This window comes from Mizuhopecten yessoensis, unplaced genomic scaffold, assembly GCF_002113885.1.
Source record: "Mizuhopecten yessoensis strain PY_sf001 unplaced genomic scaffold, ASM211388v2 scaffold10809, whole genome shotgun sequence".
NCBI classification, from domain to species: Eukaryota; Metazoa; Mollusca; class Bivalvia; order Pectinida; family Pectinidae; genus Mizuhopecten; species Mizuhopecten yessoensis.
The window spans coordinates 259,747-274,775 of record NW_018408732.1 but is presented as its reverse complement, the minus strand read 5'-3'; the positions used below and the strand labels follow the sequence as shown (position 1 = coordinate 274,775).

Sequence of the window (15,029 nt, the reverse complement as noted above, 5' to 3'; positions counted from 1 at the left end):
GTAACATTTACAGAAAGTAACATCCAAAGTCTTTACCACATGGTTAATGATACATTGACAGTAACATTACAGAAAGGAACATCCAAAGTCCTTACCACATGGTTAATGATACATTGACAGTAACATTTACAGAAAGAAACATCCAAAGTCCGTACCACATGGTTAATGGTACTTTGACAGTAACATTTACAGAAAGTAACATCCAAAGGCCTTACCACATGGTTAATGATACATTGACAGTAGAAATATTTACAGAAAGTCTCATCCAAAGTCCTTACCCCATTGTTTATGGTAAATTGACAGTAACATTTACAGAAAGTAACATCCACAGTCCTTATCGCCTTGTTAATGATACATTGACAGTAACATTTACAGAAAGAAACATCCAAAGTCCGTACCACATGGTTAATGGTACTTTGACAGTAACATTTACAGAAAGTAACATCCAAAGTGCCTACCACATGGTTAATGGTACATTGACAGTAACATTTACAGAAAGTAACATGCAAAGTCGTTACCACATGGTTAATGATACATTGACAGTAACATTTACAGAAAGAAACATCCAAAGTCCGTACCACATGGTTAATGGTACTTTGACAGTAACATTTACAGAAAGTAACATCCAAAGTCCCTACCACATGGTTAATGGTACATTGACAGTAGTAATATTTACAGAAAGTAATATCCAAAGTCCTTACCACATTGTTAATGGTACACTGACAGTAGTAACATTTACAGAAAGTAACATCCAAAGTCCTTACCACATTGTTAATGGTACACTGACAGTAGTAACATTTACAGAAAGTAACATCCAAAGTCCTTACCACATGGTTAATGATACATTGACAGTAACATTTACAGAAAGAAACATCCAAAGTCCGTACCACATGGTTAATGGTACTTTGACAGTAACATTTACAGAAAGTAACATCCAAAGTCTTTACCACATTGTTAATGGTACATTGGCAGTAACATTTACAGAAAGTAACATCCAAAGTCTTTACCACATTGTTAATGGGACATTGACAGTAACATTTACAGAAAGTAACATCCAAAGTCTTTACCACATTGTTAATGGTACATTGGCAGTAACATTTACAGAAAGTAACATCCAAAGTCCCTACCACATGGTTAATGGTACATTGACAGTAGTAATATTTACAGAAAGTAATATCCAAAGTCCTTACCACATTGTTAATGGTACACTGACAGTAGTAACATTTACAGAAAGTAACATCCAAAGTCCTTACCACATGGTTAATGGTACATTGACAGTAGTAATATTTACAGAAAGTAATATCCAAAGTCCTTACCACATTGTTAATGGTACACTGACAGTAGTAACATTTACAGAAAGTAACATCCAAAGTCCTTAACACATGGTTAATGGTACATTGTCAGTAGTAACATTTACAGAAAGTAACATCCAAAGTCTTTACCACATGGTTAATGATACATTGACAGTAACATTACAGAAAGTAACATCCAAAGTCCTTACCACATGGTTAATGATACATTGACAGTAACATTACAGAAAGGAACATCCAAAGTCCTTACCACATGGTTAATGATACATTGACAGTAGAAATATTTACAGAAAGTCTCATCCAAAGTCCTTACCCCATTGTTTATGGTAAATTGACAGTAACATTTACAGAAAGTAACATCCAAAGGCCTTACCACATGGTTAATGATACATTGACAGTAACATTTACAGAAAGTAACATGCAAAGTCGTTACCACATTGTTAATGGTACATTGACAGTAGTAACATTTACAAAAAGTAACATCCAAAGTCGTTACCACATTGTTAATGGTACATTGACAGTAATATTTACAGAAAGTAACATCCAAAGTCCGTACCACATGGTTAATAGTACATTGACTGTAGTAACATTTACAGAAAGTAACATCCAAAGTCCCTACCACATGATTAATGGTACATTGATAGTAGTAATATTTACAGAAAGTAACATCTAAAGTCCTTACCACATTGTTAATGGTACATTGACAGTAGTAACATTTACAGGAAGTAAACTCCAAAGTCCATACCACATTGTTAATGGTACATTGATAGTAGTAACATTTACAGAAAGTAACATCCAAAGTCCGTACCACATATGGTTAATGGCAAATTGACAGTAACATTTACAAAAAGTAACATCCAAAGTCCGTACTACATGGTTAATGGTACATTGAAGGTTACATTACAGAAAGTAACATCCAAAGTCCGTACCACATATGGTTAATGGCAAATTGACAGTAACATTTACAAAAAGTAACATCCAAAGTCCGTACCGAATATGGTTAATGGTAGATTGACAGTAACATTTACAGAAAGTAACATCCAAAGTCCGTACCACATGGTTAATGGTACATTGAAGGTTACATTACAGAAAGTAACATCCAAAGTCCTTACCACATGGTTAATGGTACATTGACAGTAGTAACATTTACAGAAAGTAACATCCAAAGTCCTTACCACATGGTTAATGATACTTTGACAGTAACATTTACAGAAAGTAATATCCAAAGTCCTTACCACATTGTTAATGGAACATTGACAGTAACATTTACAGAAAGTTACATCCAAAGTCCGTACCACATATGGTTAATGGTAAATTGACAGTAGTAATATTTACAGAAAGTATCATCCAAAGTCCTTACCACATGGTTAATGGTACATTGACAGTAGTAATATTTACAGAAAGTAACATCCAAAGTCCGTACCGAATATGGTTAATGGTAAATTGACAGTAGCATTTACAGAAAGTAACATCCAAAGTCCCTACCACATGGTTAATGGTACATTGACAGTAACATTTACAGAAAGTAACATCCAAAGTCTTTACCACATTGTTAAAGGGACATTGACAGTAACATTTACAGAAAGTAACATCCTAAGACCGTACCACATGGTTAATGGTACATTGACAGTAACATCTACAGAAAGTAACATCCAAAGTCCTTACCACATGGTTAATGATACATTGACAGTAACATTTACAGAAAGTAACATCCTAAGACCGTACCACATGGTTAATGGTACATTGACAGTAACATTACAGAAAGTGACATCCAAAGTCCGTACCACATTGTTAATGGTACATTGACAGGAACATTTACAGAAAGTAACATCCAAAGTCCGTACCACATATGGTTAATGGTAAATTGACAGTAACATTTACAGAAAGTAACATCCAAAGTCTTTACCACATTGTTAATGGGACATTGACAGTAACATTTACAGAAAGTAACATCCTAAGACCGTACCACATGGTTAATGGTACATTGACAGTAACATTACAGAAAGTGACATCCAAAGTCCGTACCACATTGTTAATGGTACATTGACAGGAACATTTACAGAAAGTAACATCCAAAGTCCGTACCACATTGTTAATGGCACATTGACAGTAACATTACAGAAAGTAACATCCAAAGTCCTTACCACATTGTTAATGGTACATTGATAGTAGTAACATTTACAGAAATTAACATCCAAAGTCCTTACCACATGGTTAATGATACATTGACAGTAACATTACAGAAAGTAACATCCAAAGTCCGTCCCACATGGTTAATGGTATATTGACAGTAACATTACAGAAAGTAACATCCAAAGTCCGTACCAGATTGTTAATGGTACATTGACAGTAACATTTACAGAAAGTAACATCCTAAGTCCGTACCACATGGTTAATGGTACATTGACAGTAGTAACATTTACAGAAAGTAACATCCTAAGTCCCTACCACATGGTTAATGTCACTTTATGGTACATTCACAATTACAATATTTCTAAGCATCACTAGAAGTATTCTGTTGTAATGATACCGAAACAATACTCAGAATTTTTCAAATGCTAATTTACTCTTCACAATTTACTTGTTCAGGCACTTTTAACAAATTTTACAATAAATCATATAATATAACACGATTATTTAGATGAAAATTATGATTTTTAAAATGAACAAACCATAATTCACTTAACAGTAAGTACTGATTTGATGAGTAATAAGACAAACAAACACTTTAATTATTGAAATGGTGACACATTTCACAACATCAACTTCATCCTACTTACTGTCCTGTTCTGTTCTTTGTGGTAAGGGATCGCTCCAGTTACCGGATCCTATACTAGTGTATGCCCGTACACTTATACTGTAGTCCCAGTAGGGGTAGAGATTCTCTATAGAGCAGACAGTCCGACCACTTGAGGGGGTACAGGTGGTGTTGTGTGTTATGTCTTTACCTGTACTCGACCCATTGTTACACCGTTCCGTGTAAACATACTGTACTTCATACGTCGTTATTGGGCCAGTACTTGGTTCCGGTTCCTTGAAGGATATTGTAATTGTTGACGAGGTAATCCTGGTTTGTGTTAAGTTAGTAATTTTGTAAGGTTCTGCAAATAAAAAAAACACCTATATGAACTCTGTTACAAATTTACTAATAACAAATGCTTACACAATAACACACCTGTGTGTATTACTGTGTAGTATTTTCACCGATAAGAACGTCTCGTTGAAAAACAACATTAATATGCTCAGCTATCAAAACACAGCATCGAACACAAAGTGCATGGAAAACTGTAGCAGGTGACTTGTCAAAGGTAAGTTAATTATGTACTTGTTTGTATTAACATTTTATCAGTGTATCATAATCAATGTGATATGTATTTCAGAAAACAATGTACTTTTATTGAACTAATTAAGTTTTTCATTTTTTGAGATATTCAGCTTCATGTTCTTCTAAATAGTATTTATACTAAAATAGAATTCAAAATTCAAATGGTTTTAAACATCTGCATTAAATGGTAAGATCTTACCGTTGAAGCGGAATTTATGAACAGAACAGAAAAGATTTGATATTAGTTGTAACCCAACATTAGTTCCGGATGGTGAATGTTGATTCTGTATTAGAGGCATTTCCATATAAACTTGAATTATGTAATGCTTAATAACGCAGAGGTCTTTCGTAATGACTGACAGGTACGATCATATAACCAACTGGACAAAATCAAGATGGCAGGGTTGTTATTAGCTTATCATCCATATATATCGTTTAGTTAAAGCTTTAGATGCACTTCCTATCTATAGGTATAGGACATGCCTGCACTGATTTATGAAGCGAGGTATTTCTGATGATAGATGTGTCAGATCCTTCATTACCAAAATAAAGATGCAGAAATTGTCGAACTTTTGGCCTACGTGGCGTTTTATCTGTCCTTGAAGGTTTGTATCATGTTTTATATCACCTGGCATTACGTCATGGGGAACTACTGTTTCTCTCAGCCCTTTTACTGTACGTACTTGATTCACTGGTGTTGGATACCTGGGACGATTCAAGCCCTTTACCGGCCTCTGTGTAGGCGTACACGCTGAACGTGTAACGTGTATAGGCCAGCAGGTCATTGATAGTCACATTGAAATCCGACTGAACTTTGATGAAAGTGTCTTTCCTGGTTGCATTACACGTTTCATTGTCCTTTAAGTAAGTAGAAGACACTTGATATAGATTGCAAAGTTAACCAATCATACGTGTTTAACTTTGTTAACAGTAAATAGGTACTATTAAATATCAACTCCACTAATTTAGTAACAGAATATAAGTGTTTAATCCTAACATTGACAGTATAGTGACAACATACAAAGTAACGAATAATCAACAAACATATAGTGTATACCTGTGAAGCTGTACTGTCCACCGTCAACAGAAGTTGTGCACACGTTTCCACGGGATCTGTGACGTATACACTGTACTGTATGATGTCACCATTTGGCTCTGTAGGTTTTTTCCACGTCAAACTAATAGCTGTGGCGGACAATGTTTGGGCGGCTAGATCTCCGACCTGACCGGGAGCTATAAACAAGGAATATCAGAGGTAAAGACGACAGTATCAGAACGGAAATAGTTGATAAACCGACATTATCACACAATTCTTTATATAAATCGAATATTGTAATTTTTAGTTATCCCAGGCACTTCTCATTTACGGGAAGAAAAAGATAAAACCGTTAGAAAGTGATATGTTTTATGAAATATATGGATACACATAAACAGTTAATGACGCTAACCTTCAGAACGAGTCGGAGGGTAGGACATTCTAAAGAAAAAACGATTCTTTTAGTTTAGGTTTTGCACAGCCAGCACCACAGAAGGCATTTGATGGATGTCAATATCACATTTCAAATGCACATGTGAGGAGAGGATGGATGTGAAAGATTTAGAGGGAAGAGTCACGCCGTGTTATCAATTGTTTTCTAGACAGAAGCTGTGCTAACCGTCTAGTTTGATAAAGTTTGTTTTTGATGTACATTCTTACAATGTATATACCGACAGCATCCGTCAACAAAGATGTGCGCCATTCTGAATGGACAATTGCGCGTGATTCTGTCGTTTTCTGCTATTTTCTGGTATTATCTACTTTCAAGAACAACACTAATCTACTTGGATGCAACCACTCAAAAAGATAGAAGATATACATGATCAGCAAAATGAAAGCAAAAATAAAGGGGAGGCTCAAATTCTAGTGAAGCAGTTTTTAAAGCATAATCTCTCTGTCGAACCAGGAACATAGAAGATATCTGCAGGGTGCTTGAACAATGTGCAGATCACGTGGTATTGATCCTGTCTATCTGTATCACTCCCATGTATATATAGACATACAGTCAAAAAACGTAAACGATGAAAATATATCTTCAAAACGGGGACTAACATATCCTAAATTGTACTGGCACATTTGATTATTTCAAACTATTGCAAACTGCTGTTTTAGTCTGGAGAATATAATCATTTGAAACAATCTCAAATTTATTTGAAAGACAATTAACCATCAACATAAACGGCTCTCATTCAACTTGTTTTGAAAATAAGTGGACAAACTCACAATCGGATATAATAAATGAAGAACATGTGTAACAGTGAAGTGATACTCTCAGTCGACACATCAGTACCGGATATCACAAGGCCAACGACCAATACCAATGTCTGAAGTTCTTCCTTTTCCTCAATTAAACTAGCGAAAAACAGCTTTAGACAATATGTCTAAGGCGACATATGAACATAATGCATATAATGGAAATTTTACATATATTGTGAGATCAACAAAAACGCCGAAACACAACTGAACAAAACCTACAAGAGTCATCGAATATCAAGAGTTTATTGTGAGGATGAAGAAGAAACTGGTCTTACTGAACAGGTAACACTAACTCCGAATCACTTATGAGATGTTTTGGAAAAAAATACCAGCTTCATTCTTGGTAATTGTATTTAATTCAAACCATGAAGTCCATAATAAGATGTTTTAAAGTGTTACAGTTAAAATAATAATAAACAATATACTATAGCTTACAAACAAAAGGACAAAACTGAAACTAAGGAAACATGAAGCATACTATATCTATTATGTAAACAATGGCAATAGAAACAGCAGAGCTATAACAGTGACAATAAAGTTACTCATGACATCACTTAAATGTTTCCTTTATAAACCAACAACCGACTGGAACCAACAGTTCAAAGAAGTTTAACAAAACAATATGACATTTATTTCGATACTTTAAAAACAAACTCCAAACATACAAGCCCGCATCAATACATGTCCATATAACATGGAATGTGATTTACTTCCGATATTATAAGTATATTACATCATTAATCCCACTTACGTCCTTCATCTATACCGAGTCCTGAGAATACTGCGGCAGAACTGTTGTGTCCACCAAAGACAGCGATTACTGTGAGGTTACAGGTGATACCGGGACTGAGACCGCCTATCGTCACGTTTTGTCCGCTTACTGTGACACCGGGACTGATTATGTCCCCACTACTGGAACAATCCTCGCTGGCGATGTAGTTATCAACTTTCCCGGGAGTAGGGGAGTTAAGTGTGACTGTTATCGAGTCGTTTGTGGTAGAGCATCCGTATTTTTTTGGGACATCAGGCACTGTGATGCAAACAAAAAATATCAGTGACGTCATACTATCAAAATAAAAAATATTTGTTTGGAACATTTGTGGAATTTATAGCATAGTAAAATATTTGATATTGATAAATAACATGTTTTGATAATTTATAAAAACGTTTTGGAATTTTCCTTCAGAAAAATAACCCCGTTCTAATATAAGTCTGAAATAAACGCATGTACGAATGGATTCGTTTAAGGTGGCTCCACACATCGTCATCAGCGTCCATTTTCGTGACGTACTTCCGACATGTAATTATAAACATACCGTGAGTTAGCGGACTGTGGAATGATGTCCAAAGTGTACATGACTGAGGGTAATTTGGTTCCATTAAAGAACAATAAATTGATAATTTTGATATCATATTTTTGATTTATTTCCATCATTTTTGTTATATGTAAACAGGGACAACTGTCATTGTGTAAATGTCACCCCTCTGCAAAAAGTTCCGATTTTTTTCAAGGAAGATAACTCTTACCCGGATCGAAGTGATTGTAAAATGTAAAATAAATTAATTATAAAGCCATTGTGTATATTTTGTTCAATTTCCCATTCTATATGTATAGATCTTTGTGTCCTGTTGGCTTTTAGCTTGTAGATAATCACTTTCATCCGTTCAAATTCAATAAAAAACACTTTGTGTAACATGTGTTACATATTTTGCGATAAATAAAATATTTGTATGGTTAATTAGAAATGCTTCTTTTCATTTTATTATTTTTGTTATTGTTCCGAACAATGTCACACCCAAAAAAAACCGGGAAAATATTAAAATTGACGGAAATTCAATTTTTTGGTATTTTTTCCAAAAAAGTCCCCTAACTATCGGAGTGTTTAGATTTTCATAAAATCAACTCTACATAGTTGCATAACCATTATATGAAAGTTTCAACGAATTTCGCTGGTTAATTACGAAAGTGTGGAGCCACCTTAAACACTATACAAACATCAATTGAATCCACGGTCATCAGTATCTACTATACATACTTAGTAATAAATGGTCGCCAGCGTCTCATATAGAAGTTTGCAATTATTGTTTTATACCAAATCAACCTGATGAATATGACATACATGCTTACTAGTCAACTGTCACAAGTATCTGATCAAACTTATCACTTATCCATTGTAACCGGTTTCTGATTTATCGATACATATTCATGCGTGATCGGTTATACATATGTATATCAAAATAAAACATATCAGTCTTTTTATATAAATATCTGACAAAACAACTGTATTGTATAAAGCTGTTGAAGATCATAGTATAGTTACACATGTAAACATATTTTAATGTTTCGAATCTTAATAACGAACTTCTCCATTTTTCCTTAATCATAGTCGATAAGTACAGCGAAACTTTTCCGTTTCAGGGACATAAGGTATATTTGTCAGGAGCCCTTTACTAAGAACTCTCTTTAGAGGCTAAGGTCAATTTTAACATGATCCTAACGATTAAATGTGTAACTGAAAAAAGATTAAAGGTTGTGGTATGCGAGAACGGTTGTGTCGCTCAACAGGCAAGGCATGTACATTGGTAACGGTTCAACCATTACGAGTAGCGGGGCCTTGCCTTTGTACCACTTAAACTAAGAGGTGGTGTAACCAAAAGCTCTGTTACTTTGTAACGACTATCTTAAGTGGTTTTGTAGCATACTAAGGTGTAACTGGTACAGTTCGTCTATTACAAATGTCATTTCGTAACTCAGGGCTGTCCTACTCTTTTGACTCCATCTTCAGAATATCCCAAGACATTTGTTTTATTGGGGTTTTTTTCGGTTTTATTTTCCACGTGTTTTTTCCCCTCTCCAGCCAATATATATATAGAGGATCTGTCAGAAGTTTCCCGTCATATTAGATTCATGATACAAGTTTTGGAATTTTCATGTTTGCGAGCCTCTGGCGAGCAAATATGAAAAATCAAAAACGAGTAACATGAAGGGAAACGAATGACAGAATCTTCTTATCATATAATACAAAGTAAACTAAAACGAATTTTTTGCTCTTGGCCTCCTCTGAAACGATGAAAATAGCGTCCGCTTCACAATGGCATGACGTCACATTGATTGTTCCTTTTCGATTGTGACGTTATTTCCGGAGTGATATTACACACGTTACAAAAACGTAATTTATATGATTGATTTATGACACTGCATAACACGGTAATCATATGATAAATATATATACACACTATCCTGATACGTATATACATTAATATATATTTAAGTTGATAGGAACTGCCAGGGATGGGGAGCCCTGGAATCAGTCCTCTGAACAATATGGTGTCCTCACAATAGCTCTCATTCATTTTCTCTCGTCAGTAACTGATAAATATCTAAATTCAAGTATTTCATTTTGATGGTACACTGTAACATGTTTTATAATATAATATAACATTTAGAAATTTGATGGGAAATAAAATATTTGTAAATAGAGTATTGGACATCTACAGAACAAAATCATACTACAATAAGAGCCATACTAACAGATTCCAGGCACACACTTCCAGCATTCGTTTATGATCTTTATGCCCCAAATCCTTACTCAGAGTGTGGTTCATGTACGGGCCCCAATTCATATTACACATATAATTTCCCTATAAAGGTTGTTAAACCTTGATATAAACTAATTAGTCTTGATACACGTGTATCTTACATGTTGAGATTGGTAGATAGATATATTTTTTTCTCGTTAAAGAGATAACAAATATTGCATTGATTAATACACAATTTTAGAACATATTTACATGTAGATATTTAAAGACAAAACAGCACAGTTCATTTGCTACAACACTGCAGGTTTCACATTTAATTAAATTGTTAGCAACTATGAGTATTTGCCCCTTATATAAACACTAAGAAGCACTCTCACATGGATAAATAGAAACACTAGATTTTGATATTTCATTTACATAAGATATTAATACGCTAATTTTATATAAATGTACTATATTTATCCAGTCTTCAATAATGTCAAGAGTAGAACACCAGTACACGTACGTGTATATTGAACACTTAATAGAGACTAATCCTGTACTTTTAGTTCCATATCAACCATAATTTGTTTTAGATCAGGAAGTATGCCGATTATAAAATGCCCCCAGTGATCATCATTCAGCCCTAGTAAGTTTCTACTACCTAATTTAACACAGAAATGTTGATCGGCCTCCATATACGAGAACCGATTTTTATTTTATTTTAGCACTCAGAAAAAAAATTGGCTCATGTTTTCATCATCACAAAAACCAAAGTAGGATTTTATGTACGATGTTAAACAATGAATATGTCTTATTATCTCTTATTGAATCTAAACAATATTTCTTAATATTTTCTTACCATTAATAAATATATATTTCATGTATATTTAATTTTTAATATGTTAAGTCATTCGTTATTTCAGAAACTTTACTTATACTTTGTATTTACTTTTAAAATAGATTTCAATGTTATATTTGATTTTTTTAATGTATAAACCTTGACATCACGTTAATATTCATTCATTACTGTTTATATATCTGTTCTAGTTCACTGATCACAATTCAGGTCAAAGTATTGTAAAATTGTAGCAAACCGGATCATATATTTTACAAAATTAGACAAAGACCAATAACTAATATAATAATGTACTTTGTTTCTGGTATTCTGCGCTGGTTCTGTGATGAATCATATTTCTTTTTCCTTCATCATGTGTTTACCTCAGATCCTAATGTAAGAGTATCGTTGAGGAACGGAAATTAGGATATGATTTTAATGAGATTGGCTTGGAACTACTATAGTTTTAATCAGCTTCATTGCGGTGACAGAGTTAATAACGAATGAAGGAAGACAAATATCAATAAAGAATTTATGTAACATGTAGCGTAGTTGCACAGACAGTCCAGTTCAAAGTGTAACGTACAAGTAGAGACAAGTACACGTTTGTACGCTCGCCAGGTCCTGATACACGTGTCAATGTACTTACATGTGGAGTCTTGTACACCTTTATATATTGGCCAGAACTCAATATACGTGTAACTTACCGCTAGAAGCTAGAACACCTTGGCACGGTATACTGGCCAGGTCCTGATAAACGTGTAACTTAACTGTAGAGGCTGGAACAACTTGGTAGGGTATACTGGTCAGGTCCTGATACACGTGTAACATACCTGTTGAAACTGGAACACCTCTACGGTATACTGGTCAGGTCCTGATAAACGTGTAACTTACCTTTAGAGGCAGGAACACCTTGGTAAGGTATACTGGTCAGGTCCTGATAAACGTGTAACTTAACTGTAGAGGCTGGAACAACTTGGTACGGTATAAAGATCAGATCCTGATACACGTGTAACTAACCTGTAGAGGCTGGAACAACTTGGTACGGTATAAAGCTCCGATCCTGATACACGTGTAACTTACTTGTAGAGGCTGGTTCACCACGGTCCGGTATACTGGTCAGATCCTGATACACGCGTAACTAACCTGGAGAGGCAGGAAAACCTTGGTACGGTATACTAGTCAGATCCTGATACACGTGTAACTTACCTATACGGAACACCTTGGTACGGTATACTGGTCAGATCCTGATACACGTGTTACTTACCTGTTGAAGCTGGAACACCTCTGTACGGTATACTGGTCAGATTCTGATACACGTGTTACTTACCTGTTGAAACTGGAACACCTCTGTACGGTATACTGGTAAGATCCTGATACACGTGTAACCAACCTGTAGAGGCTGGAACACCTCTGTACGGTACACTAGTTACGCTCTGTTATACGTGAAACTTACCTGTAGAGGCTGGAACAACTTGGTAGGGTATACTGGTCAGATCCTGATACACGTGTAACATACCTGTAGAAGCTGGAACACCTCTACGGTATACTGGTCAGATCCTGATACACGTGTGACTTACCTGTTGAAGCTGGAACACCTCTGTATGGTATACTGGTAAGGTCCTGATAAACGTGTAACTTACCTGAAGAGGCTGATACAACTTGGTACGGTATACTGGTAAGGTCCTGATACACGTGTTACTTACCTGTAGAAGCTGGAACACCTCTGCACGGTAAAATGGTCAGATCCTGATACACGTGCAACTTACCTGTAGAGGCGGGTACACATTTGTACGATATACTGGTAAGATCCTGATACACGTGCAACGTACCTGTAGAGGTTGATACATCTTGGTACGGTACACTGGTCAGGTCCTGATACACGTGTTACTTACATGTAGAGGCTTATACACATGTGTACGGTACACTAGTTAGGTTCTGTTATATGTGTAACTTTTTACCTGTAGATGCTGGTACACCTTGATGAGGTTTACTGGTCAGGTCCTGATACACAGATACCACCTTAAAGATATAACTGTAACCTGGTGTGAGTCCCTCTACTGTATATGATGTGTCGTTGGTTGGTGTACTTCGTGTGTTATTATTACTGTCCTTGTCGGTAAACGTGACATTATAGTAATCGACTCCTCCTGTTGAGGGAGACGTGATGTCCAGTGTGACGGTAGTGGTTGTTTGGTTATTAACGGAAACATGACCAGGGGGATTTGGAACTGAAATAGTAACGTAAAATGATATTACTAACTAATAAAATAACTTAAAACTTATCTATTTAATATTTATAGAAGTTTTACACCTTGGTACAGTATACTGATCAGATCCTGGTACACGTGTAACTTACCTGTAGAAGCTGGAACACCTCTACGGTATACTGGTCAGATCCTGGTACACGTGTAACTTACCTGTAGAAGCTGGAACACCTCTGTAAGGTATACTGCTCAGGTCCTGATACACGTGTGATTTACATGAAGAGGCTGGTACTCCTTTGTACGGTACACTAGTCAGGTCCTGATACACGTGCAACGTACCTGTAGGGGTTGATACACCTTGGTACGTTATACTGGTCCGGTTCTGATACACGTGTTACTTACCTGTAGAGGCTGATACACATTGGTACGGTTTACTGGTAAGGTCCTGATACACGTTTAACATACCTGTAGAGGCTGGTACACCTTGGTATAGTATACTGGTCAAATCCTGAAACACGTGAAACTTATATATAATTACCTGTAGAGACTGGTACACCTTGATGAGGTTTACTGGTCAGGCCCTGATACACGGATACCACCTTAAAGATATAACTGTAACCTGGTGTGAGTCCCTCTACTGTATTTGATGTGTCGTTGGTTGGTGTACTTCGTGTGTTATTATTACTGTCCTTGTCGGTAAACGTGACATTATAGTAATCGACTCCTCCTGTTGAGGGAGACGTGATGTCCAGTGTGACGGTAGTGGTTGTTTGGTTATTAACGGAAACATGACCAGGGGGATTTGGAACTGAAATAGCAACGTAAAATGATATTACTAACTAATAAAATAACTTAAAACTTATCTATTTAATATTTATAGAAGTTTTAAACCTTGGTACAGTATACTGGTCAGATCCTGATACATGTGTAACATGTTGAGGCTGGAACACCTCTGTACGGTGTACTGGTCAGGTCCTGATACACGTGTTACTTACCTGTAGGGGCTGATACACCTTGGTACGGTTTACTGGTAAGGTCCTGATACACGTTTAACATACCTGTAGAGGCTGGTACACCTTGGTATAGTATACTGGTCAAATCCTGATACACGTGTAACTTACCTGTAGAGGCTGGTTCATCTTGGTACGGTACACTGGTCAGGTCCTGATACACGTGTAACTTACATGTAGAGGCTTATACACATGTGTACGGTACACTAGTTACGTTCTGTTATACGTGAAACTTACCTGTAGAGGCTGGTACACCTTGGTACGGTATACTGGTCAGGTCCTGATACACGGATACCACCTTAAAGACATAACTGTAACCTGGTGTGAGTCCCTCTACTGTATATGATGTGTCGTTGGTTGGTGTACTTCGTGTGTTATTATTACTGTCCTTGTCGGTAAACGTGACATTATAGTAATCGACTCCTCCTGTTGAGGGAGACGTGATGTCCAGTGTGACGGTAGTGGTTGTTTGGGTATTAACGGAAACATGACCAGGGGGATTTGGAACTGAAATAGCAACGTAAAAT

General features: G+C 36.0%; 1 protein-coding gene across 4 annotated transcripts in view; it reads right to left on the bottom strand.

Annotated features, from left to right (window-relative positions):
- LOC110462581 (receptor-type tyrosine-protein phosphatase eta-like) overlaps positions 1-15,029 on the bottom strand; it is a 108,776-nt gene that overhangs the window by 46,844 nt on the left and 46,903 nt on the right. For 3 of the 4 annotated variants that reach the window (XM_021516583.1, XM_021516581.1, XM_021516584.1), the window contains 7 exons: positions 14,740-15,009; positions 14,031-14,300; positions 13,247-13,516; positions 7,680-7,958; positions 5,693-5,868; positions 5,319-5,493; positions 4,091-4,411 (listed from right to left, as the gene is read on the bottom strand). In XM_021516583.1, the coding sequence (XP_021372258.1) occupies positions 4,091-4,411; positions 5,319-5,493; positions 5,693-5,868; positions 7,680-7,958; positions 13,247-13,516; positions 14,031-14,300; positions 14,740-15,009 (1,761 nt within the window). Of the gene's footprint in view, positions 1-4,090; positions 4,412-5,318; positions 5,494-5,692; positions 5,869-7,679; positions 7,959-13,246; positions 13,517-13,957; positions 13,976-14,030; positions 14,301-14,739; positions 15,010-15,029 lie in introns of all 4 variants that reach the window. The other variant, XM_021516582.1, reaches the window with a different exon arrangement.